The 25,394-nt window shown below is 38.8% G+C and overlaps 1 protein-coding gene and 1 pseudogene across 7 annotated transcripts in view; one reads left to right on the top strand and one right to left on the bottom strand.

Moving 5' to 3' along the window:
- Positions 1-25,394, top strand: part of ANAPC1 (anaphase promoting complex subunit 1) — a 180,736-nt gene that overhangs the window by 18,392 nt on the left and 136,950 nt on the right. For 6 of the 7 annotated variants that reach the window (XR_012065179.1, XR_012065178.1, XM_072951459.1 and 3 more), the window contains 16 exons: positions 1,746-1,880; positions 4,335-4,475; positions 4,999-5,059; positions 5,816-6,003; positions 7,311-7,385; positions 8,789-9,057; positions 10,344-10,435; positions 11,229-11,377; positions 11,594-11,672; positions 12,071-12,107; positions 12,204-12,274; positions 14,410-14,588; positions 16,725-16,951; positions 18,664-18,782; positions 21,769-22,040; positions 24,145-24,379. Coding sequence is in view for 5 of the 7 variants with exons in the window: in XM_072951459.1 (XP_072807560.1) it covers positions 1,746-1,880; positions 4,335-4,475; positions 4,999-5,059; positions 5,816-6,003; positions 7,311-7,385; positions 8,789-9,057; positions 10,344-10,435; positions 11,229-11,377; positions 11,594-11,672; positions 12,071-12,107; positions 12,204-12,274; positions 14,410-14,588; positions 16,725-16,951; positions 18,664-18,782; positions 21,769-22,040; positions 24,145-24,379 (2,329 nt within the window). In the remaining 2 variants the exon portion in view is untranslated. The remainder of the gene's footprint in view (positions 1-1,745; positions 1,881-4,334; positions 4,476-4,998; positions 5,060-5,815; positions 6,004-7,310; positions 7,386-8,788; positions 9,058-10,343; positions 10,436-11,228; positions 11,378-11,593; positions 11,673-12,070; positions 12,108-12,203; positions 12,275-14,409; positions 14,589-16,724; positions 16,952-18,663; positions 18,783-21,768; positions 22,041-24,144; positions 24,380-25,394) is intronic. The other variant, XM_031692069.2, reaches the window with a different exon arrangement.
- On the bottom strand, positions 18,004-18,563 carry LOC140690055 (histone H2B type 2-K1-like; annotated as a pseudogene).

Raw genomic sequence — 25,394 nt, 5'->3', positions numbered from 1 at the left:
TGGTCCGTTTCATACATGGGCCACTCAGAGGCCTGCCCAGGATTTCATACACAGATTTAGAAAGTTCTTTTCTCTGTTTCCTTCCTCTCTGTTCCTCACCTTACTCCCTAACTGGGACAGAGGGTTATTGCAGGGTGCGGATGGAATACAGTGCTCCCCCTTGGTCCCTGGGGGAGGGGAAAGGGGAGAGGTAGGCTGCCTTATTTATCATCTAGCAAGGATGGAAGTCAGGCTCCTCCCTCTTGACAGTTGCTGGGCACGGTGGGGAGGTGGAGAGGGGCTGCCTCCTGGAGATGAAAGCAGGGCTCTGTCCGCAGTCTCTGCAGCTGCAGTGCCTGATGAGGAATGAGGAAGAGGCCCTGCCACCTGGTTTCTGCGGCGCTGGGATGTAAGCTTGGCCTGGCCTCCCGTCTCTGTGCTGGGGGCGGCGCGCCACCTAGTCCTCGCAGGTGGGATGACAGGACTGCCCCTAGTCTCCATCCTCAGCTCCTGGTGGGGAGGGCACTGAGGGCTGTGGCTTTTTCCGTGTGTTTGTCTAGAGTAGGGCAGATAAGGCAGAAATGTTTCTGCCCCACTTGGTCACTCTCTTCCTGAGGAAGTTTTGCCAAAAAGAGTAAGGTTTTCGTGAGATCTCTTTTGGTCTGTGCCTGTGGGCATTTTGGGGTTGCAGGCCCCTTGAGAGCCCAAGGCCTGGTTATGTAGGGAGATAAGAAAACAAAAGCAAAGATGTAGGGAGTTCACAGGTCATTCCTGGCTCTCAGGTCCCTGGCCAGTCTTCTTGCCCACCCTTTTAGAGTTTTCTGTTAGTTGCACTGTAAATTTCATGCAGACTTGGTGATGGTGGTAATTAGTGGGAAGGATAGTGTGGAATGTGCTTACTCCGTATTATTATGCCCTGGAGGTCTCTGATGGCTTTTAAAACCTTTCTATATACTGATTCTCCCTGTCATTTTTGTTTTTTAATCCTAAGGACTTCATTTGGGCAATTTTTGTAATTTTATTAGCTCTTGGGTAGTATATTGACCTAAATGTGTATATTGTTAAAATTTGACTTTAGTTCTGAGTATCTCCTGTTAATCTTATCAAGAGCTTTCAGCTTGTCTGGATGTGAATTTCTGTTATGTTTTTCCTGAGAACCCCATGGATAGCTAGCGTGGATTGTCAATTCATTCTTTTAAGGTCAATGAAGAACTTACTTTATGTACGGTTTTTTTGAGGAAGAAATACTTGAGTTTACGATGAAAGACAGATTGTGAGCTAGAGAGCACAGTTAGAATTAGGTTGGATTTAATTTATTGATTATTTCAGCCTAACTTTTTTGGCCCCCCCAGAAGTGCTTGGTGCTCTTTCTTTCTGCCAGGAGACTTAGTTAACAAGATTGATGTTTATAGTCTCTGAAAGCTTAGTGTCCCTGCTGTCTTTACCACAAGGTAGAAAAATGCATAGTATACTTGAATTTTGTATAATGTCTTGACTTTATTAATATTCCCCCCCATTTCCTGCAAAAAAAAAATGGTCCTCAGTAATGAAAAGAAGGAATCAGACTAAAGGAATTTATGCCAAGATATTGTAGTTGGATGGTGGAATTTGATACATTATTAAAATTTTAACTCTCTTTGCTTTTTAGTTGTATTTGGTGAGCTCTGAACTGTCAAAGGAAATACATGCTTACATGCCTTAATGTTTTATTTAAGAATATGATGCATTAAAGCTAATATATTTTCCCCACACTTTTTTGCTTTAAGGTGGGAAAGGTGTTTATTCCTGGGCTGCCAGCTCCTTCCCTGACGATGTCCAGCACGATGCCTCGGCCCAGCACTCCGCTGGACAGCATCAGCACCCCTAACCCTCTGAGGAAGCTGCTTGGATCCCTGGATGAGGTAAGAAGGGGATTAGGTGTTGTCAGAAATTAATAGTGTTTTAAAGAAGTTTGGCCAAATAATAATTCTTTCCATGATTAACTTCTTTTCTGTTGAAAAATGACAGAATTTGGAAATTTTGTTAATGCTTGTAGAATATAAATATTTTCAAACACAGGCTATTCAGTAAACCTACATTGACTTCCCTTGTGATATATAAGGTACTTTTTGAAGGTGTTACAGTGAGGAAAGTGATGCATTCTTTTCCATTGAGGGATCTCACAATTTACTTGTGTGGAATAGATGTACTGTCTGTTTTAAGAAATTATGGTTTAAAGGAGACCATTAAAGTCTTATGAATGAGGAACAGAAAGCACCATAGGAGATTCATCGATGAAAGATACATCCTGATGGGATGGTGTGGCAGAACCAAAGGCTCATCTCTGAGAGACATGTCCAGTGTGGTACGGACCTGGAGGATGAGTGGGATGTTGGAGTGGAAAGGGGCACTGGTATAAAGAGGAATCCTGTGGGCATGGGCATGAAGGCCGGAGAGTGTGAAACATTTTTAATGCCTATTTGTATCTCCGTCTCCTGGCACACAAGTTAAGACTCAACAAGCCTATGGAATGAATGCTTACAGAAGTACAGGTAGCCTGCTGGGTGAGGCAGAGCAGGGATAATGATAACAACCTGTTTCCCAGTGTTATCTGTGTGCGAGGCACTGACCCCAGTGTTTTATATGTACTGACTCATTTAATGCCATGGAAGAGCCTTATTAGGAAAAGATTAATCCTTCCTTTACAAATGGGTACGTAGAGGTACAAAGAAATTACTTGTCTAAAGACATACAGCTAATAAGTGATAGAGCTGGGATTTACACTCTTCCTAACATGCTTTTAAAGAGGAAAGGATGAAAAGATGGTTTTTATTCTGAATGCCGTCACCTGGGCATTCCAGGTTTTGAGGATGGAGTTAAGAATGTTAGGATTAGATAGGCTTATCTTGGGATTGAAAATAGGGAGACCAGTTAGATCCCAGATGTAGCTGACTGTGTCATTGTAAGAAGTGCAAACATTTGGGTCTGAGCTCCGGCAGTGTCCTGGGAAGGAGGAGAGTGACTTGAGGGGCCTGGAGGAGGGAGAGATGACAGCCTGTCAGCTGATTGGTGCTGTGCACTGCTGTGGAGAGATGTGGGGGACCTGGGTGGATACCCACACTGACCAAGTTAGGAAGCCTGGAGAAAAGTGGTCTGGATTTGAGAGACATCTGAGTGTAGGTGTTGAGGGGCAGTTCAGAGTGAAGGTTGGTGCTGGCAGTTGTATTGGAAATGTCTAGGCCCTGATTTTATTTTTTAAACAGGTGCAGTGTTGCATACAGGTGTAAAGTTCGCTTTAAGCCAAGGCATTTGCAGAACTTCTAGAGAAGAGCTGGAGAATTATCGGAGGGTTTTGTGTGATTTAGAGGAATTCTTTTATAACGTAAAGTGGTTCCCATCTTTCTTAGAATTCCATATGCCCAGGAATGGTTAGTGTCTCTATTGCCAGCTGTGAGATCTCAGGGAGACCCTAGTGTAACACACTGGCTGATGGCTTTTCCACCTCTCTCTCAGACTGTGCAGTTAGACTTAGATCCAGGACAAGTGCAGCCAGTTTTTTGGGGGCAGCTTTTGGAGTAGTTAATAAACATAATAAATAAATAATAAATTCATCTGATGCTTGATTGGCTTTTAGTGTTGACAAAATATTCACTTGAAGAAGTCCTATAAAATGATTTACAGAAATACCAAAAGGGCTGGTGGTCATGACTGGATTTAAAATAGGAAGCATCTGCATATTAACTAAGATGATTTAAAAATTTTGTTTGCATACCCCCCAACTGCAGGAAAAAATATTGTTCTTACGTTTTCAGAACAAACACTTGCCTGTAGGGGAAACATCACCAAGTCCCTTTTTCATGTCTGCTTTCTCACTGCTCTCTCTTCTTAGTGTCTCAAGTCACCTGTCTCAGCTGAGTTACAGTCTACGTCTCTAGCCTTGTAGCATCACCAGAAGTGTTGCCTTCTCTTCTTCTTAGCCACGGCCGTCCAGGCCACCCTCATCTGCCCATACTCCCTCCTCCCCAGAACCCACCAAATACTGCAGATGCCCAGAATGGGGAAAAGCGGTGTAAGAATTTTGGGCCACCCCGTTTCTGATTCCCCCTTTCTGTCCTCGTCGTGGCCCCTCGAGTCCACAGGTGTCCACAGCTCTCCAGTGCCATCAGTCAGATGTTCTGCTCTTTTTATCTACTTTTTCTGGTTGCTTTTGGTGAGGACCTTGGTCTGCTACAAAGTACTTCATCATACCTAGAGCAGAATGGTTTTAAATCATTATGTACTAGTGTTAGTTAGACCATATGCAAAAAAGACAACATTTCTTTATCCTCAGTTTCCCCCCAAATGCTTCATAGGTGTTGTATTTGTGGCTTTTACAGGCTGTTCTGTTGTCCCCAGTTCCAGAACTGAGGGATTCTTCCAAGCTTCATGAGTCTCTCTGTAATGAGGATTGTACTTTCCAGCAGCTTGGAACGTACATTCATTCCATCAGAGACCCTGTCCACAACAGAGTAACTCTAGTAAGTATACGTGCTTATTTTTAAAGGGTTAGGTAGCTTTGCAAGAATTAGGGTGGTTTAAAATTTGTTAGGATGAAGGATTTTGTCTGAAAAATGGAAACATACATTTGTTGTGATTTTTAAAATCTCCTGTAATGTGTCATTTTTTTGCACCATTTTTTAAAAGCAACTTTTCTAAAGTTTATTAAAAATTTATTGAAAACAAAGCTTATTTAATCGGTTGAATTTTATATGGACGTGATTTTTATCTTTAAAAGTGAGACTTTTGGGTGATGGTGACTACATGAAAATTAGACACTTTATTAAAGAGAAGACTTTTTGCAAATGTTTTACAAATAAGCACATTTATTGTTTCTGAAATTTCAAAGTATTCAATTTTGTTTGAAAGATATTACTGCTTATTCATGTACTTTTTTGAATTTGCTTTGACAGGCAAACAGTCACCAGCTATTTTTAAGACATTCAAAGCCTGAATGTGCAGATTCTGTTTACTTGCTCTTGTTTGTTTCCATTCTTTTCTCAGGAACTGAGTAATGGCTCCATGGTTAGGATCACTATTCCTGAAATTGCCACCTCTGAATTGGGTACGACTGAGGCTCGAACCTCACTTTTGTGTGTTCTTAGTTTGATTTAGAAGATTTGGAGTAATTGCTGGTTTGCATTAATAATTGGGGTTTTAAAGTTTTGGCTGTTTTTGAAGCCATGGGATGGAGGTTTTACTGTGCAGAGAAACTGTAAAGAGCAGGGGAGCACTTTTGTGCTGTTCACTCCACGTGGGCTCTAAGCTGGGGGTGCACCGGAAGGATGTGCTGGCTCTGCTTCTGTGAGGGAGTTTATGATGAGCAGTGCCATGCAGCGCGATTCCAAGTGTGTGGTCATGCCACTTGCAGGAAAATCTGAGCAACAAGGAAGCTCAAGTAACTAAATAGTTTTTGGCATATTTGATGAGTTTTAATCCAAAAATAGATCTCTCATTGTTAGAGAAACTGAGAAATTAAAATAATTGCCTTAACTCACTTAAACTTAATATTATAGTAAAAATACAATCAAAAATGTTTTAATAAAACTGGAGTCTGCTTGAATTATTAAAATGGGCTGTTTGGTTATTTTATTTCTGATACAAATTAATGATTGAAAAGCTATTCTGAGACCTCTTGTAAGTGCTGTTGAACTCAGTGTCAAATGATTGGCTAGGTCAGCATCCCACTGGCTCTTTAATGACAGTTCTCTGTTCATAGTAATTGACCTTTACATGGTAGTTGTTTAAAAATGTTCTTATTCAAAAGGGAAAAGAATACATGCGTAGGAAGCATACTAAAATTAATCTTTGCTTTTAACAGTGCAAACGTGTTTGCAAGCAATTAAGTTTATCCTGCCAAAAGAAATAGCTGTTCAGATGCTTGTCAAGTGGTACAGTGTCCACAGCGCTCCGGGAGGACCCAGTTACCACTCAGAATGGAATTTATTTGTGATTTGTCTCATGAACTTGATGGGTTATAACACAGACCGCTTAGCCTGGACAAGAAATGTAAGTACATAAAATTGATTTTCTTCTTGAGTTACTCCTTTGTTATCAAAGCAAATGTTTGCCTAACTGGCAATACAGCATTCAGAGTGTATAACAGGTCAGTTTACTAATAGGCATCCCTCCTTCAACAAAATGGAATAATACTAAGGCTTATTGTGTCTGTACATTATAAACCAAGTATTTAGTATTAATACTATTTTACTAGTAATTAGAATGATCACGTTTTATAACGTGGTAGAGCACTTTGACTGCTGTTTCTCATTTCATCTTTGTAAATGGCTGCTGGTTATGCTAGGATTAGTAATAGTAGTCGTCTTGGTTTTATTGATGAAGAAACTGAATCACAAAGAGATCACAGACTAGAGATTTGCTCAGTACTGGGCCTGCAGTATGTCTCATGACTCACGGCTTAATGCTCTTTTTGGAAGCCTCGACTTTTCACACACAAATTACTTGGTCTGTGAGGAGGAAGGTTTGATTTAAAGTGGATTTTAAAGTGCTTTAGCCTAAGTGTCTAGTTTGTTAATGATGAAAAGCTGTATTCCTCATCTCCCTCCTCAGAAACTTCCCCACAGGCCCTTAATAGGTCACTTACAAAATTAAAGACCCGGGCTGTTGGAGCACCTGTCCTCTTCAACATGAGGCTTCAAAGATGGCCCTAGAGTTGACTCCATCCAGTGAGGTGCAGGGGACAGAGCCCGGGGGACACCCATGGAGGTCTTCATGACCTGGGCCTGGCAGTGGTGACCTCCTTTTTCATTCATAGCCACACTGTCACAGGGCCACACCTCACTCTGTGAGGGGGCAGGGACACATAACCTGGCCCTAGGTCCTAGAGAAGAAAGAGGAGAACACGGATTTTGGAGAGTAGTTACCCATCTCTGCCATAGAACTGTTAGATTGTCCACGGTAGACAGACTCTAAGTAAATGTCTCTTAGTTCTGACATTTGGCTAACATTGGGTTGATTCTTTGAGACTTGGCATATTCTGGATGCGGTCTGTGGCCCTTGTTCTTCTGAAGGAGTGAAGATCTGTGTCACCAGAGGAGTTGGGGAGGGAAGGAAACGACCACTGGGCTCCTGTGAGCCCGGGCACACGCTCAGGGTTTACGTGTAGGGTTTCATTCCATTTCACAAGGGGCCCTAGAAGGAAGGGATTCGTACCATGTTTTTCCAGATTTAAAAAAAGAGTTTTGATGACTGTTCTCAGTTTCTACAACTGGTAGAACTGATTTCTGAATCTTTTAAGATTCACTTGGCAGTGATAAATCTGTGATTTTGTCTTCTCTTTTGGGGTTATCTTCCAGTTTGACTTTGAAGGATCACTTTCCCCAGTCATTGCACCCAAAAAAGCAAGGCCTTCAGAGACGGGATCTGATGATGTAAGCATTGTTTTTTTCTTGCTAATATAAATTAATTTGTGGGTTCTTGCGCTGTTCCCCCACATTTGTGGTGTTCCTGTTGATTTCTGTGCACTTTAGCACCTTTTGCTTATTTTAATACTAACTAACAGCTATTTTGAAGGTAGGATCTGTTATGTTTTCAGTGGTTATATATTCACTTTTGTCTTTAATGATCATCTAAAAATGACCAAACCTACTTAATGTATGATTTAAGTTTGGGTTTATAGATGTTTTATTGCCAATTGATCACCTAAAGTGATAGCATTTACCTTTCTGTGCAGTGTTTTTCTAATTTAGGTTCTCAAACGTATCAGAATGAAAGTACAAATGGCACAAGGGAACTTTATGGAATGATGGAAATGGTTTGCTCTTGAGAGGAATGTGGGTTATTTTTGAGATGAGTTCTTTGTCATTTGTGTATTTTGGGAGTATTTTCTCCCAGTATGTGGCCTGACAGTGTCTTTCGGTAAGCAGAATTTTAAACAAAATTTTAAATTTATTTTTAGAAGGGGAGGAGGTAATTAGGTTTTGATTTATTTATTTTTAATTGAGGCACCGGGGATTGAACCCAGGACCTTGTGCATGCTAGGCATGCACTCTACCACTGAGCTATACCCTCCCCCTTGAATTTTTTATTTTGGTTGTCCGACTTAAGATCTTTTTACTGTTATGGTTGATTCTGTATCTATTCCGGGAGCTTTTAAGTTAGAATGACACACTGTTTAAGCCTGACAAAAACACCAGTAAATTCCAGGTTCTGAAGAAACCATAGAGTATACTCTCTCAGCACAATACAATAAATCACAAGTAGAAACTAAAACAGGCTCTGTACTTACAAAGTAAGTGTGGTACAGTCTGAGTGTAAAATTCAGTTGGTTATTAGGTTGTATCACTGGCCCCAGCATCTTACACACGTGGAAAGATAAATATACCAATAGGATACAAGCAGATGCCTCCTCCTGCCAAAACCCAAATCAGTGTAGTGGTGCCTCCATCTGCCTGTCCACACTTCGCACCTTTTCCTTCTTTACTTTTGGCTCATAAGACGTTGCTTAAGATAACCTTAAGTTTTTCTCTCTCAGTCTCTACCTAAATAGTAGGATTCTTCTTCCCAAGTCTCTTCCCTAAAAGCGCATGACTGCATTTTTTCAGGTGGTTTTTACAGGTGGTTTGTCCTAACATTTATTGCTGGCATCTGGAAACTGCTTAGCTGTTTAGGTGTTGGTTCTGGTGTTTCAGCATTGTGATTCTTTCTCATATTCTTAACAACTTAATATGAAAATGGAGCTTGAATTGTTTTAAGTGAACTTGGTTTTGTTTTTTAACGACGACGTGGCAAGAAGGGAATATTTGGAAGTTGATACCCTTTTTATTCTTCTCAGGACTGGGAGTATTTGTTAAATTCAGACTACCACCAGGACGTCGAGTCGCATCTTTTGAATCGATCTTTGTGTTTGAGTCCTTTGGGAGTCCCCCAGGTGAAGGATGAGGACTTCTCGCAGAATCTCACTGTGGATTCTTCTACACTTCTCTTCGCTCACATACCTGCAATTTTTTTTGTTCTTCACCTTGTCTATGAGGAGCTTAAACTGAATACTCTGATGGGAGAAGGAATTCGTTCACTTGTTGAACTTCTCGTTCAGTTGGCAAGGTAAATATTGTAAGGAGATGAGAAGTGTCCAGGAGGTTGTTAGATGGCTTGATCTTAGCCATGAATATCACGTAGGAACTTTGTAAATAAACGCCTGAAACCTACCTTCTCAGAAAACCAGAGCATTTTCTACAAACCACAGAATTGTTTGCAGACATCCACTATGTAAGGGCCTTGTGGGTCATGCTGGGGTTGCTGGTCTTTGTCCCAAGATTAGTGGGAAGTCACAAAAATGTGTGACACGGAAGGTGACCTGCTTGGCTCTGTTTTGACAGGATGACTGGTTGCTCTGTGTCGGAAAGTCTGTGATGCTGTTTCTGTAATAATGCCTATGTTCAGATAGTGTTGACAACTATCAGTGTCCGAGTTTACATGTAGAAAGTGTCGGAGCAGGCCTTATGATCCCTATTTCAGCGATGAGGAAACTTGCTCAAGTTTGTCTCTGAGAACAGGTGTCGTTGCTAGTTGTGGGCAGTCTTTGTTGCCCCGTTATTGTCTCAGTCTGTGGTCATACCTGCCTTTCAGGCTCTTGCAGTGGATCCACAATAAGGTTAATATAATTTTAAACAGTCTTTCTAGCACCTTGTGTTTGATACTGAATTCAAAAGGTCATACTTAGGTGTCATTTGAGCCTTTGTGACCCTTGATGATAAAGTAAGTTAACTTTGAATCAAAATGCCAACCTCTGAGCTAAGGGTATAGTGCATTTCTACTTTCTGTTAGTTTCCTTGAAATACTGAAATTCTTTTCTGAGTTGTGGCAGTTTTAGTTGACGGTCAGTCTCTCTTAATGACAAATGATTACTGTGATGAAAATAGTTTTGTAATGAAATGATTTACAAACCCTAATTATGGCTCTCTGAAATATGTAACATGTATAATGTTTTACATTTTATAAGGTATTTCTCACACATATTTTCTTATTTAATCTTAAAAACTTGTGAGTTAACTGGTGCCTCCTCATTCTCTAGAGGAAAGTACTGAGTTTCATAGAGCCAACTTGCTGAAGATCACACAGCTAATAAATAACGGGAGAAACTGAACCACGGTGTTTCGCAGTAGTTTTACGTCCACACAATTTACCTAGCGAGTGGAGTTTTGGTTGCATGTGTCGTACTGGGCATTTTAAAGTCCAAGAAATAAAATACAGAGACTAAAATTGATTATCTTCTTTCTCATAAAGAAGTATTTTAAATTGAAAAATTCATCTGACGAATCTGCACTCTGTGGGAGGAAAATGCTGTAATGCCTTCCTTGTTATTTCTTTTTTATATGCTCTTATTTTAGGGACTTAAAATTGGAGCCTTATGTAGATCATTACTATAGAGATTATCCAACACTTGTCAAAACTACTGGGCAAGTGTGCACAGTTGATCAAGGTATGTGTTCATGCTGTTAAAGTTTTTCTGAACAACGTAATGGCATTTACTTGTATTTTTCTTGGTAAAGAGCAGAGGATTTATTTCTTACCATTTGCCTGTAAGTCAGGGCCAGTGTGTTTTCCCCAGGCAGATTTTAGTTTGTAGTGCTTGATCTCTGATTTGCCGTAAGTCATAACTTCCTCAGTGAGGGGGGAAACTTTTACCCATCCCTATGATGCTGACTCGCAAGAGCTTAGAGCTCCCAGTGCCAAGGATGCTTTGCCCTAGGCCTGCGCTGTCCAGTTAGTAACTACCAGCCATATGCTATGTAGGTTAATTATATTAAAAATTAAGTACCTCAGGTGCACTAGCCTCATGTCAGTCTCTCAGTAGCCGTATGGGACTAGTGGTTGCCATCCTGGACAGTACAACTATAGAACCATTGTGCTGTCTTAGATCCAGAGTTAAAAGGACATAGGATTGGGGCCCAGTTGTTAAAACATAGCATAATCCTGGGTATCTCTCCTGTCTTCTCATCTTCAGGGTTAGGGCAGAAATTTTTGGTTAGATTCTTTATATGCCTTGAACACAAGAATTTGCTAAATTTCCTTCCAGGGTTGGATAAGATATTAGTCATTTAAATTCCAGTTATTTACTGTGGTAGAAATCATAAAGATTTTGGAGGATGTGGAAAAATGTTATTCTGATTGTTCGCAGATGACAGGTATTGTTGGTTATTTTTCCTTTAGAATAAAATAGTACTGTGTTAATGTGTTCTTGTATCTTTATAAACATTTATCTAATTCTAAAGGTCAAACAGGATTTATGCATCATCCATCATTTCTTACTTCTGAGCCACCAAGTATTTATCAGTGGGTGAGCTCTTGTTTGAAGGGCGAAGGAATGCCACCCTATCCTTACCTCCCTGGAATTTGTGAAAGAAGCAGACTTGTAGTCTTGGTATGTATTTACAGTCTTGCCAAACTTGTTTATTTATTTATTTTTTCTTTTTCAGTATAATTAAAAAATTTATCGTACAGTAAAATCAACTTCTTTTTCCTTTTGTGCGTTGCTCTGTGAATTTCAGCAAGAGCTGTGCATCTAAAACGGATGAATTTTCCTGTATGTAATTATGCCTCAATATTTTAAAAAATGTTAATTTTTTTCCTTATGCAGAGTATCGCCCTCTACATACTTGGTGATGAAAGCTCTGTTTCTGATGAATCCTCACAGTATCTATCCAGAATAACTATAAGTAAGTCAGTCAAGGTTAGACTTCCCAAAACAAATTTTTATAGATGTCGATATCAGTTGAAATAAAATTAAAAATTTCCTAAGTGTGCTTTAGAGGTCGTGTCTTGCTTCATTTTGGAGGTGACATAAAAACACCATTCTAGTGTAGAGTCTGGGGTTGATTTTTAGAGATCAAGATTACTTAAAATCTAACCTTCATATTTTCAGTATCCCTAAAAAGGACCGTTTTAGCCTCAGGGAAATGTTTATACTTCCTAGCATGCCAGAGTACTGCTTGTTCTGTTATTTTTTCAGGAATTGTTTGTTAATGAATTTTTATTTCCAAATGTTTTGTGCAGATTATGTATTTTCTTTATTAGAATAACTATCAAAGTAATGTTTCGTTTTGTTACCTTTTAGCCCCCCAGAAGTCACAAGCAGAACAAGAGGAGAACAGGTGACTTCCATTCAGATTGTGCTTTTATGCTGAGAATATAAAACACTCGTGTGTTTTACTGTTCTGTTAACTAACTCCATGTTTGTTCTCTCACAGGTTTAGTTTCAGGCATTCCACACCAGTTTCGAGTCTAGCTGAGAGATTAGTTGTCTGGATGACTAACGTAGGTAAGTAAGTCTCTGTTACTGTTCACGTGTCTGAGCGCCAGGGAGAAACCCCTGCTGTCCCTGGGCCCCTCCTTCCTAACCAGGCTTCCTGCAAGCTCGCTAGAATTGGGCGGCAGGAGAAGAGGGGGGCTCCCGCTGTAGGAAGGGATCCCACAGAGCCGAGACCATGGCCCCCCGAGCCACATTTCCTTCCTCTGACAGTCTCCCAGCTTCCACGTTCTAGGATCTGGGGTACTAGATTGTGGTTTCTCGATAGGTAAGAAAAATCTTTGTCATTCCTCTGAGACCAGTAGAGGCAGTGGCTTTGTCAAGTGGCCTCAGAATGGAGAACACTAATGACTACACATTCAGACTTGAAGCCATTGTAATGCTCAGATGTCAGAAATGAGTATTTCTGGCAAAATTTAAAAGTGATTTGTGTAAACTCACTTCAGGGTCTGCATTTGAATGATGGCTAGACATTTTGCGCACCAAGATGCAGATTCACTGGCGATGGGGGAGAGGAAGGGAAAGAGTTTATTCTCTCTTCCTAAAGCCTGTGCCCCTAGGTTTTAAACAGTGAAATACTAAAGAAATTTTTAATACAAATTGTGGCTTTTTATAAAAAACTAAAAATTAAAAAAATTACTGATATGAAAATGTAAAAAATGAGAAAGTGAAAGTATAATTTGTTAGAAAGTAATGCTTTAATGAATATTACAAGATGTTTCTGAATTCTTATCTAGAGAATGTTCTGAATGACTTCGTTTTTCACTTTTCTTTTTTATATGCTTCCTTGAAAATTCCAATGATTGAAATACATAGTATTATAATGAAGTACCTATGCTGAAAAATATTGGATGAGTTCTATACATTTGTATGTTACATAATATTTAACAAAAGTGTTAATTCTCATATAAGGAAACATTTTACCTCAACACTTAATCAACTTTCTATATTAATAAATAATGTATAGTATTATAAAATTTAGAAAATCATTACAGGGAAAATAAACTTTAATTATCCTGAGGATTTGAAAATTTTCTTAAATGAAATGTGGAATATGTACAAAAGAGCATGTAAAATATGTATGCTTAGAGAATAGTAATTTAGAGAGTGAAGTGAACATTGATGTACTGGTTGCCCAGTGTTAGGAGGGAAACACTGTAGTGCAGTAGAAGGGCCTGTGTGTCCATTCAGCTGTGTCTGTCTCTTACACAGCCCAGTGCTACAGGTGACCACCTGTACAGGTACCCCGTCTAAATTTTATATTACCTTCAATCATTCTTTTTGCCAGTTTTATCATCTTTATCTATTGCTTAGTATTGTATGTTTTTTAATGTCACGTGAATGGATATTGATATAAATATGTTTTTTACTATCGTATTTCCTTTACTCCATAATATTATTTAAAGATTCGTCCATATTGACTCACGTAGCAGTAGCTCATTCGTTGTCATTGCTGTATAATCCACTTCTTGACTATATATCATAGCTTATTTATCCATTCTATTGATGGTAGCCGTGATTCTTTCCTCCCTTCCCTTTTTTATTTTGCCATAATGAAACATTGCTAATGAATATTTTAATACTTATGTCCTGGTGCACATGTGCCCAACTTTCTGCATGGCTGTTGATGGACCATAGGGGTGGACCTAACTATACATACTGAATATTTTCCAAAGTGGTTGGACCAGTATATACCACACCCCCGCCACCAGCTGTGGAAGAAAATTAATGTTTCTCTACATAGTTGCCTTCACTTGGTATTGATTGACTTAAATATGTGCTTGTCAAGTGAGTGTGCAATTCTATTTCCTAGTGGTTTTAATTTGCATTTCCCTGATCACTCACTGGATAGAGCATTTTTTCATACGTTTATTGACCGCTTGTGTTTCCTTTTAGGAAAACGTCTTTTTGTCCTTTGTGTTTTTCCTATTGGATTGTTTGTCTTTTTCTCAAGGTTTTTAGGAACTTTTTTTTTTTAAAGAAAACTTTGATACTAATCCCTGATGTTGAGACACCGGTCTGGTAGTAAGATGAATAAAGTCAGTTTCTTTCTTACTTGTTAGGATAGAGTTTACTAACTTCACCAGGGATATTTGGGACAGTGGTAAGTCTAAGTGGAAAAATGTCTCCCTTCCTTTCGCCCTAAGGTTTCACTTTAAGAGACTTGGAAACTCTTCCCTTTGGAATTGCTCTCCCCATCAGAGATGCGATTTATCACTGCCGGGAGCAGCCTGCTTCAGACTGGCCAGAAGCTGTCTGTCTCTTGATTGGACGTCAGGATCTCTCCAAGCAGGCCTGCGAAGGAAACTTGCCCAAAGGGAAATCTGTGAGTATCAACGTACCCAGTCCAAGTTCATTTTTCTCCTCAATAAAATCAAAGTAGAAATGTTCTTCATTTTCCTTTAAGTCTTTCTGCAAGTGTATGTGTCAGATTATGTTATATACTAGACAGGGTTTAAAATTGGACAGATCTTATTAATTGTAAATTGAACATGGGAACAGGAGGTTTTGTGAATGCTCTGTCTCGCCTGGACACCTTTCTTTCCCTTGACCCTGCGTTAGCTGAACAACTGCTATCACTGGCTCCCTGCTTGTGTGATACTAGTAATTAACTACTTTGTAATTATTATGAGGAAATAGGGGGAGCACATAATCCTGATTTTGAATAGTTAATACATAGCTATTTACTCTTTCATACTTTTTTGATGCGTTGCATTTCTTGCATTTAACCTTTTAAATGGGTGTAAATATATCTTTAATCATATAAAACTGAAGCCCCTCTAAAAAGGTTTTTTTTTTTTTTGAGGGGACACTAACGTTGTTTAGAAGCTATCTTAATGTTATTTTCCTCAAATACTGTCCTTCATCAATCTTCAAATCTGTTTTTGTAATAATGGGTTCTAAGAACCTACAAATAGAAAGTGAAATACATCATCACCGTCCAATTATTTTTCTTTTAAAATCAGCCTCTTTTAAAGCTTAAAAAAAAATAACTTTTAAAATTTCTTCTAGAACTCTCACTAACTTTAAAGACAATGAGTAGTAGCACTGCATGACCCTGAGGATCAAGGAGGATTCAGGGATGGCCATTCCATCCTGGTGACTTTGGTACTTTTATGTCTCTGAGAAAACAGAGTAAATTTGGCTCATCTCTTATTAGCCTTTGAACACAAACATGATAATCCATACATTGTAACTGTTCATAATCCACGTGAGATCTTAGGCTATTAATGCTTCTTCAGAGACTGTATCAGAATTTATTCCTGACATCAGTGTTACATAGTGGGTTCCTGACAGAAGCGGGTTCTGTGGGGGATCCCATCTCCTGCAGGGTCGTACCAGCGCGTCTGTCTTTTAATCTGCACTTAAATAATAACGCTTAGTTGAGTTACCATTGTCTTGTTTTAGATAGAAAACCAATTTTTTTTGCTGACAATATGATTATCCTTTGCTTGACCAAGATGAGCCTTCAGCGTTTAGACCTCTTCTGCTGCTGTGAGTGAGCACATCAGTAGCACTAAGACCAGGCGGTGTTGAGAATCACTCATCTCTATTTAAATGTCGTTTTAAGTATTTGTCTAAATTCAGTTTGTTCAGTTACTGGAGGCTACAATTTCTAACTCATCATAAATCAGTTTATTGGCTCTTTGGGTCTATGTTTTATAGCTAACTCTCCTATTAGAATATAGTTTCTTTTAAAATTAGATATTTCGTGGGAATTATAATAAACTATAATAAAGTAATCGACTAAAGTAAGAGAGATTCTCTAGCTATACCTACCATTATTTTTTTTTCCCCAGGCTAATGTTGCTTCCACATTAAGTGTTGCAGAACATCAGCATTTCTCCTAGGAGTTAATCTTTTGAGAAAGGAGTATACAACTCTTTGAGCGAAAATAAGATTTCTGCTGTTCACATCTGTCTTGAAGTCTGAATTATTTGTACTGGAAAGACTCCTATTAAACTACATGCTGGGCTTATGAGGGCAGAATAATAACCAAGGAATTAACTCTCCTTGCTTGTTTTGCTGTATTTAGTCCCTTCCTTTTAAGAAATTTTATTTGGAACATAGAAAAAAAAAGTGAAAACCAACCATGAAAGTAAGAAAATACTGTCTTACCTCCCCCAGGCCTTGGTTTATATCCTTCCAGGTTGTGCTCTACTTCTGTTAATCAAAGGCAATATTTAAATTAGTGTGGGTTCTTTAGTAACAGTGAAAGGTATTAATATTCCATTTGCAGTAATTTGTTTCCTTTTTGGAATATTTAGGATATAGTTAGATTCTTACAATTTATTTAGAATTCTTCTTTCAGTGGAGTCAGCCTCTTGACTATTGTCCTAAATTGAAAGCTTTTTCCTAGGCTCAGTAAAGAATATTTCCAAGTAAGCAATATAATTATACTTAAAAAAAAGACTTTTAGGTCAGAGTGCCAGTATACATTACAGTATACATTACAACCAAGTCTGTTACTCAGGTGCTCTCATCAGATGTTCCTTCAGGAACAGACACTGAGGAGGAGGATGATGGCATGAATGACATGAATCAGGAGGTGATGTCATTAATATGGAGTGAAGATTTAAGGGTGCAGGACGTGCGACGGCTCCTTCAAAGTGCACATCCTGTGCGTGTCAATGTGGTGCAGTACCCGGAACTCAGTGACCACGAGTTCATCGAGGAAAAAGAAAACAGGTAAAGGAGAACACGTCATCATCTCTTGGCAGAGGTTTTTAGTGCTGAAAACTCTAAAAAGGTACTTTAAAGTACCGTGTATTTTAAGTTCTCTCCCAATCTAAATAAACCATACATGTTTTCAAAATATTTTGTCATTTGGTGACATATGTTGTATTTCAGAGCCGCCTCCTCTTAAAATATAGCTATGTGCTGTTTAGAAAAGGCGAATCTAAAACCATTTTGCTTGTAGTCACCTTAAGAATTTACAAACAGCAAAATGCTGAACTCATTCTTGTGTGGGTTGACCAGAAAAATAAAATGTTCTGAGTTTTTTTTTTTTAACATGTGGTTTAAACTTAACACTAGTATTTTTCTTTCTGATGTGATAGGTAATACTGTATGAGCCTTCTCTCCTGCCACTCTTGACACCTTGATAAATTGTAAGACTCAGTAGTAAGCAACGTCACATGCCTGTGACGTTCCTGAGCTGTTGCCTTGGGACAGTTCAACTTGTATTTTAAAATTCTCACCTGTCCTTTTATGTACCTTGTCTCTGTCACTTGTCATTCTTCTGCCACTGTTTTCTAGTTCTCCTGACTTTATTTACTATATTGTCCTGTTTAAAGGGGAAGGACCGTCCACAGGTAGGCACAGGCTGCTGAAGCTCTGGATTAGTCATAATCTCCCTTCCTCTCTGCACATACCCAGGTGTCAGTCACCTGAGTGGGGAGGTGGAATGACGGAGAAGTGAGGCATGGGACTTGGCACGGGCTCCGGAACCCGGCTTGGCCGCTGTCTGCTGGGCGACTGGATACGTTACTTACCCTCTTGCTGCCTCACTTAGTTCAACTGTAAGAATAGGCGTGACTGCGGCGTTCACACCTCACAGGCTGCTCTGGGGATCAAGTGGGCCATTTCTGCATAGTGCCTCAAATACTGCCCGGTACATAGCAAAGCTCAGTGCAGTCAGCCGTTGTTATTATTATCAGAGTTCACTGATTCTGTGATGCTGATTTTTTTTTTTTTTTTTGGCGGGAGCAGTTCACTCTTTATTAATGTTAGGCCCTGGGTCACTTGGAGCTGGTGTACTCGGTGACGGCCTTGGTGCCCTCGGGCACAGTGTGCTTGGCCAGCTCCCCAGGCAGCAGGAGACGCACGGCCGTCTGGACGTCCAAGGATGTCACTGTGGTTCAGTCTGAGTACTGAGCTAGCCGCTCAAACACATGGTTCACAAATGACTTTGTGATGCTTATGGCCTTGGAAGAGGTGCTGATGTTGGGGTACACCTGCTTCAGCACCTTGTAGATATGCACTGAATAGATTTCTTTGCACTGGTTACACTAGTGTCCCCATAACTACGACCCCTTTGGCCCTCAGACTGCTGCTACTGTCCATGCTCAATACCTCGTCCTCCTGCACCTCTGACAGCCAGGTTTTACTTTTCAAAGGCCTAGGGAGAATTGGCTTGGTTTATAGAGCAGCTGGTTTTAATTCAAACCAAATGTGAAACAAAAGAAGGAAGTGTCTCCTCCTCAGAGTTTCTAATGGTAGGAAGAGTATGAAAGTGAGAATACTGTGTTTGAATGATTCACCCACATCTTTGTGTGGATTTACTTTGATGTGACTTCATTTTACATAGCACGTTTGCTTTGAAATAGTTGTCTACAAATTAAAGTATGGTTTTTTTTGTTTAAAATTTTTTCACAAGCTGGTTTTCATTGTAATTATAGATTGCTCCAGTTGTGTCAGCGAACTATGGCTCTTCCTGTAGGACGAGGAATGTTTACCTTGTTTTCGTATCATCCTGTTCCAACGGAACCATTGCCTATTCCCAAGTTAAATTTGACTGGTATGTTAAATTCTGGACTCAGTGAGAAAAGAAAATGATTAAGTATATGTTTAGTGGAGTTCTTTTGAGTTATTTTAGTTACAGCCAAAGAAATGCTCTTTCTATCCCCAGTGATTTTAAATATTGTTAATAGCTCCTGTAGTGGTTATCAAAGCTCCAAAAGCAAATTAAACTAAACACTGAGGGAAGTAGAACAGAACCCATTACTAATTTTTGCTTTTAATGAGACCATTTCAAGTTATAAAAAGGCACTAGAGAAAGTTTAGGAAGATATTATTGATAATGGTGAGATTATTGAACTTTAAATAATCTTACAGTATAAGACATAAAGATATTTAGTCTTGAAATGTCTTGCTGTATCTTACTGTGAATAGATGATCCTTGTACAAAAACGAGAAAATATACTAAGCAAAAAGAAAAAATGATCACCCAAAATGGTCCTGCTTGTTAGAGTTCACTAACGTTAACATTTTGATTTATTCATTTCCCAATTCTATTTCTCCATTTTATAATTTTATGTTTAATTATCAGAAAGTTTAAACCTGTTTTAGAAATTATTTTAAAAATTTACTATATAGTGAGCATCCTGCTATTTCTAGCATATATATATATGCACACACACACAATTATATTATGTATATATAATATACATTTTTAATCAACAACTTCATTTTTATTTGCTCCAAAGTATTTACTTTAATGGAATATAGTTTATATAAACAACCTGGTATTGTTGGAAATTATTGTTTATTGCTATTACAAACATGTTGTTGTGGTATATTTATAATTTATTTAGGATAATTATTTAAAAGCAGAACTCCTAAGACAGCGTGATTTTAAGGCTTTAATGTAACATATTGTCAAATTTTTTTCTGGTTGGGTGCATGGGTTTTTACTTCTGCCAGATATGAGTGCTCGTTTCCCAATATTATTGATTATAATGAGTTTTATAGTTCGCATCCATTTGATCACTAAAGGTGACAGCTGTATATAATTGAAATTGTTATTGAAAATCCCTTCAAGTATATAGTATATATGGTTTTATGAGACCTGTACAAAATGTGTATATAATGCGTACAGTAACGTATAAGATATATGATATATGCAAATACAATTTCACGGTACTTTAAGTTGCATAATTAAGAAACCCAGGTCCCTCCCACTCAGATTTGTAGAAAGCTTGTGATTTAGCAGCGTACAGAAAATGAGATCAGCTGGGTGAAAAACACATTCCCATGTCCCATATCACACCTGTCTTGGAGCCATAATCCCACTGAGGCACATCCAGCAGAGTTACCGTCAGTATTTAGCTGTTTTCTCTTGAGATAAAGCAACCATGGCAACATCTGAACAGTTACTGAACCTTGATGGAGGGCACTGTGTGTAGGTGTTCCTTTTATTAGTTTTTCACCTCTTTGAATGTTTTCATATAGAAGTTTGGGTTTAAAGGAAAATCTCATGCAAAATTGACAAATGTTAAAATGTATTAAATCTGGGCAGTAATACTTGGGTGGATGTCAAAAAATAAATACGTGAGTCATTGTTGTCTCTTTCTTAGTACATTTAGGTCAATTTGCATAATTTAAATATATTTATGACATTCATCCAAAGTTTTATCCTTTTAGGCATTCTGGTACGGCCCCCTCCAAACACTCCCCTCCCAAAAGACAATCTTGTTTTAGTAATAAATTCATTTAGGAAAAAAAACAATTACTTGAAATTGTTCCTTAACCCAAGCTGATTTTGCCTGTTGAACTTCTAGTTATTCTTACTCAGGAAAATTTGCTTTACCCCATTGCCTTTCATGTTCTATTGTATGTAAATATTATGTCTTATGCATATGATGAATTGCTGTTCTAGAAATTTTACTTGCTTTTTCATTATTAGAGTCTTTGCCTTTTTTGAGAAAGTAAAAGTATAACTCACAAGCTTGTCACCTGTGTCGTGCTATCACAGACTAGCATTTGAGTTAGTTTTCAGGTACAGAAAGTAAATGGTAAATACAAGTTTATTTTGTGCTTGTGTCTGTGTGTGCATATACAGACTACAGATAAGACACTGAGTCTGTTTAAAATTTACATAACTTTCAAAACTCCTTAAAAAGCCCATTTTCAAACCTGTAGTGAACTGTATAACTTTATGCAATATTTAGAATATGTCTTTTAAATATCCATGACTTGAACTCATACAGAATATTAAAAATATAAAAAAATTCAGTGTATTCCAATACACAGTATAAATCAAATTCAAAATGCTCAAGAAAAGACATTCAAAGAAAACACAGCATCATGAACATTTAATTTACATTGCTCTTAAACTGACCATAAATTTAAATTTAGTGACTACTCTTATGGTTCACTGGGTGACTCAAGTGTATACAATGATGTAGTTTATATAGGTATCTTTGAATGCAATTTTGCATTTTTAACAATAGTATATAATTAGGTATCTGTATATAGAGATAGATACATAGATAGATAAGAGAGACAGAGCAAATTTATAAAGTTCCCTGTCTCTTTTTAAAACATCGTTTTTCCTTAACCAGAGAAAAGATGGGATGGCGTATTTGAAAGTAACATCATTGCCATCAGTCACATTTTGGAATTTATTATTCATGTAGTTTGTGGTGGTAATTTTCATTTTATTTTTTAATAAGCTTCCTACTGTTTGAAAGAAAGATTTCAAAGTAGTGGCTTTCCTAACCAGATCTGTATAAAGTTAAATTGGTATCAGTTATCTTACTATAGTCCCATGTATTTTAGCAGAAAGGGCAGTGAGTTATTTTATACAGTTAAGGTTTTTCCACTTGGCATCAGGTTTGACTCAAATGTATGAAAGTTCATGCATAATAAACTAATATAATTCCAGGTGTTACGGGGGTAAGGGTTTTGAATGTAGGAAAAATAATCTCTGTTCTCAAAAATCTAAGTTTAACAATTTTGTGAATTTTTATTCTCTCAATTTTAAATTTTGTTTGCCTGAATAGGGCGAGCCCCTCCTCGGAACACAACAGTAGACCTGAACAGTGGAAACATCGACGTGCCTCCCAACATGACAAGCTGGGCCAGCTTCCACAATGGCGTGGCTGCCGGCCTGAAGATAGCCCCTGCCTCCCAGATCGACTCAGCTTGGATTGTTTACAATAAGCCCAAGCACGCTGAGTTAGCCAATGAGTATGCTGGCTTTCTCATGGCCCTGGGTCTGAATGGGCACCTCACCAAGCTGGCTACTCTCAATATCCACGACTACTTGACCAAGGTGAGAACTCGTGCTCCCAGCTCCTGGCGTTGTGCCTCCCTTGGGCGATTACAGTAGCTCCTAATTGTTATCTTTGCTCTTCTTCATTCTTAGACCTCCAAGTCCATTCTTACAGCAGGCAGGGTGATCTTTCTTAAGTATACATTAGGGTGTATCGCTTCCCTGCTCAGAGTGTTCAGTGATCTTCCATTGCTCTGAGTGTACATTCCAGGAGCCTCTGTGATCCTCCTCACCGCTCCAGCCTTACTTAGTGCCTCTCTTTCCCTTGTTCCCCACGTTCCAACCATAGAGACTGACTGAGCAAACCGAACTCCTTCTCTTGGCATAAACTCTTCCACTTCTATGCCATAAAAGTTTGCCCACGTAAAGTGTACGACTCAGTGGTTTTTATTATGTTCACAGAGCTGTGCATCCATTACTACTGCTAATTTTACGGCATCTTCATCACCACACCAAGGATCCTCATACTTTGTAGCAGTCCCTCTCTTCCCCTTCCCTCCAGCCCCTGGCAAACTGCTAACCTACTTTCTGTCTCTATAGAGTTGCCTATTACGGACCTTTCCAAACAATATGTGGTCTTTTATGATTGGTTTCTTTTGCTTACTGTAACGTTTTCAAGGTTTGTCCATGTTATACCATGTCTCAGCACTTCATTCCTTTTTATTGCTGAATAAATATTTCGTTGTGTGGATACACTGTATTTTATTTATCCATTCATCGTTGATGGATATTTGGGTTATTTCTATTTTTAGGCTATTATGAATAATGTTACAATAAATGTTTATGTACACATGTTTGTGTGGATGAATGTTTTCATTTCTCTTGGGGATATTCCTAGGAGTGGAATTGCTGGGTCACATGGTAACTCCTATTTAAATTTTTGAGGAACTACTGAAATGTTTTCCAGAGTGAGTATACCATTTAATAATCCCACCAGCAATTCATGGGGATTCCAGTGTCTCTACATTCTTGCCAACACTGTCTTTTTCATTGCAGTCATCCTAGTAGATGCGAAGTAATACCTCATTGTGGTTCTGGTTTGCATTTATTTCCCTGATGGCTGATAACATTGACCATCTTTATACGTGCTCTTAGGTCATTGTATGTCGTCTCTAGAGAAACATCTATTCAAATCCTTTGCTTATTTTTTAATTGGGTTGCCTTCTTACTGAGTTGTAAGAGTCCTTTTGTGTATTCTGGATGCTAGTCCATTAACAGATACATGATTTGCAAAAATTTTCTCCCATGCTGTTGTCTTTTGGGTTGTCTTTTCATTTTCTGATGGTGTCTTTGAAGCACAAAAGGTTTTAGTTCTGATGAAGTTCAGTGCATCCATTTTTTCTTGGGTTGCTCTGCTTTTGGTGTCATATCTAAGAAGTCATTGCCTAACCCAAGGCCACAAAGATTTACACCTGTGCTTTCTTCTAAGAGTGTTTTAGCTTTAGTTACATCTTACATTTAGTTCTGTGACCCACTGGGAGTTAATTTTTGTGTATGATGCAAGGCAGGGATCCAGCTTCAGTTTTTGCATGTGGCTCTACAGTTATCACAGCACTTTTTTTGGAAAAGTCTGTTCTTTGCCATTGAGTTGTCTTGGCACCCTTGTGGTCAGCTGACCATCAACGTGAGGGTTTATTTTTGAATCACCTCAGAGTCATTTACATGTTCCCTCACCTGACATCATTCTCTCTCACTTTGTAAATTTTAGTGCCCCCCTGTTCTACCACTTTTCCTGGTAATTTGTACTCATCCTTTGGGTCCTATTATAAATTTCACTTCTTTAAAAATTCTCCATAATTCTCCAGTCCCTCCTAACTAAATTAAGCTCTGTTAAAATACTCTTTCATAATCTTTATATCTTTTCATTGATATGAGCTTTTAGTAATATATTTAATTTTTTTGTTTAATACTTTTCCTTCCAAAGGGCTCTGACTTCATGAGAGCAAGGGCCATGTCTGTTTAGTCTGCTCTTGTATTCTTGGAGCCTCTCGCTGTGCCTGTCACGTAAAAGTACTTACTGAGAGTACTGGCTGGCAGTATTTTATATAAAACAACATTTTGGTTTTGGTAGTGACTTAAGTCTCAGTCTTGTTTCCCCTCTTAGGGTCATGAAATGACGAGCATCGGACTGCTGCTTGGTGTTTCTGCGGCTAAACTAGGCACCATGGATATGTCAATTACACGGCTTCTCAGCATTCACATTCCTGCTCTCCTACCCCCGACGTCCACGGAGCTCGACGTGCCTCACAACGTCCAGGTGGCTGCAGTGGTTGGCATCGGCCTCGTGTATCAGGGGACAGCTCACAGGCACACTGCAGAAGTCTTGTTGGCCGAAATAGGTATGACAGTAATAGTGCTGTGGTTTCATAAGCATCCATTTCCCGTTCTACAGGAACCAAAGTAAAAATAATAGTAATAGAAAAATAAAAATTAAGGGAAAAATTGTAGCTTTTGTGAGCATAGAATGATCTGTACTAATTAAAAAAAAACTACAAGTAATGTTTTCTAAAGCTCATGTTATTATGCAGTTATTAGTCTGCATTCTTACTTGACCAGCCTATTCTGAGCTCCCCTGGTCCCATTTAATGAGGTAGCCTGTGGTCTTAATCACATGTGAGCATGCTGTTTATCCTGCTCTGTCTTTACCAGGCAATGTCTAGCAGTGGTCTGCATTTAAAATTCATAGTTGATAGTTTTGATCCCTAAAAGTGTAGTGTTTATTCCGTTGGGCAGCTGCACTTCTAACAGGATGGGAGTGATTGACTCTTGCTTTCCTCCTTTATATGCTGGAGGGTATGTTAGTGATGAAATGCTTTTCTGTGTTTTCAACGGAGTCTGCATTTTTCTTTTGAAATCTGCCTTCCATATTGTCATCTTTTTCTGACAAGTTTGGAAATGCTATTGGCATTATTAGTATGTTCAGTAATTTAGATACGTACTTACATGTCTTGTTCTATCCTACTTGGGACCTTTCTACATGTATTTCAGGATCACCACAAAGCTGGCCCTGGCATCTCTGCTTCAGGGTATATACCTGTGGGTCTGCTGCTCTGGCTCTGCTCCAGATGCCTTATCCTGGGACCCAGGCTGGAGGGTGTGCTTCTTTTATGGTGATGACAGAAGGGCAAAAGGGAGAACCAAATAATGGAAGCATGTTTCAGACCTTTGCTGACATCATGCTAGCCAGGATCATAGGTCACAGCCAGGTACACTAGGAGACTCTGTCAACAAGAGTGTGGATGTGAGTGTACAGCACTGCAGGGCAGGGAAGAGTTGGGATCAACAACTTAGTCTACTATAAGGACGAAATACACTGTTCACAAAGCTGAAATTTTCCTGTTAGCAAAATATGTA

The sequence above is a fragment of the Vicugna pacos genome, chromosome 28 (assembly GCF_048564905.1).
Source record: "Vicugna pacos chromosome 28, VicPac4, whole genome shotgun sequence".
In the NCBI taxonomy this organism is placed as follows: Eukaryota; Metazoa; Chordata; class Mammalia; order Artiodactyla; family Camelidae; genus Vicugna; species Vicugna pacos.
This window is presented reverse-complemented; position numbering and strand designations above follow the sequence as displayed.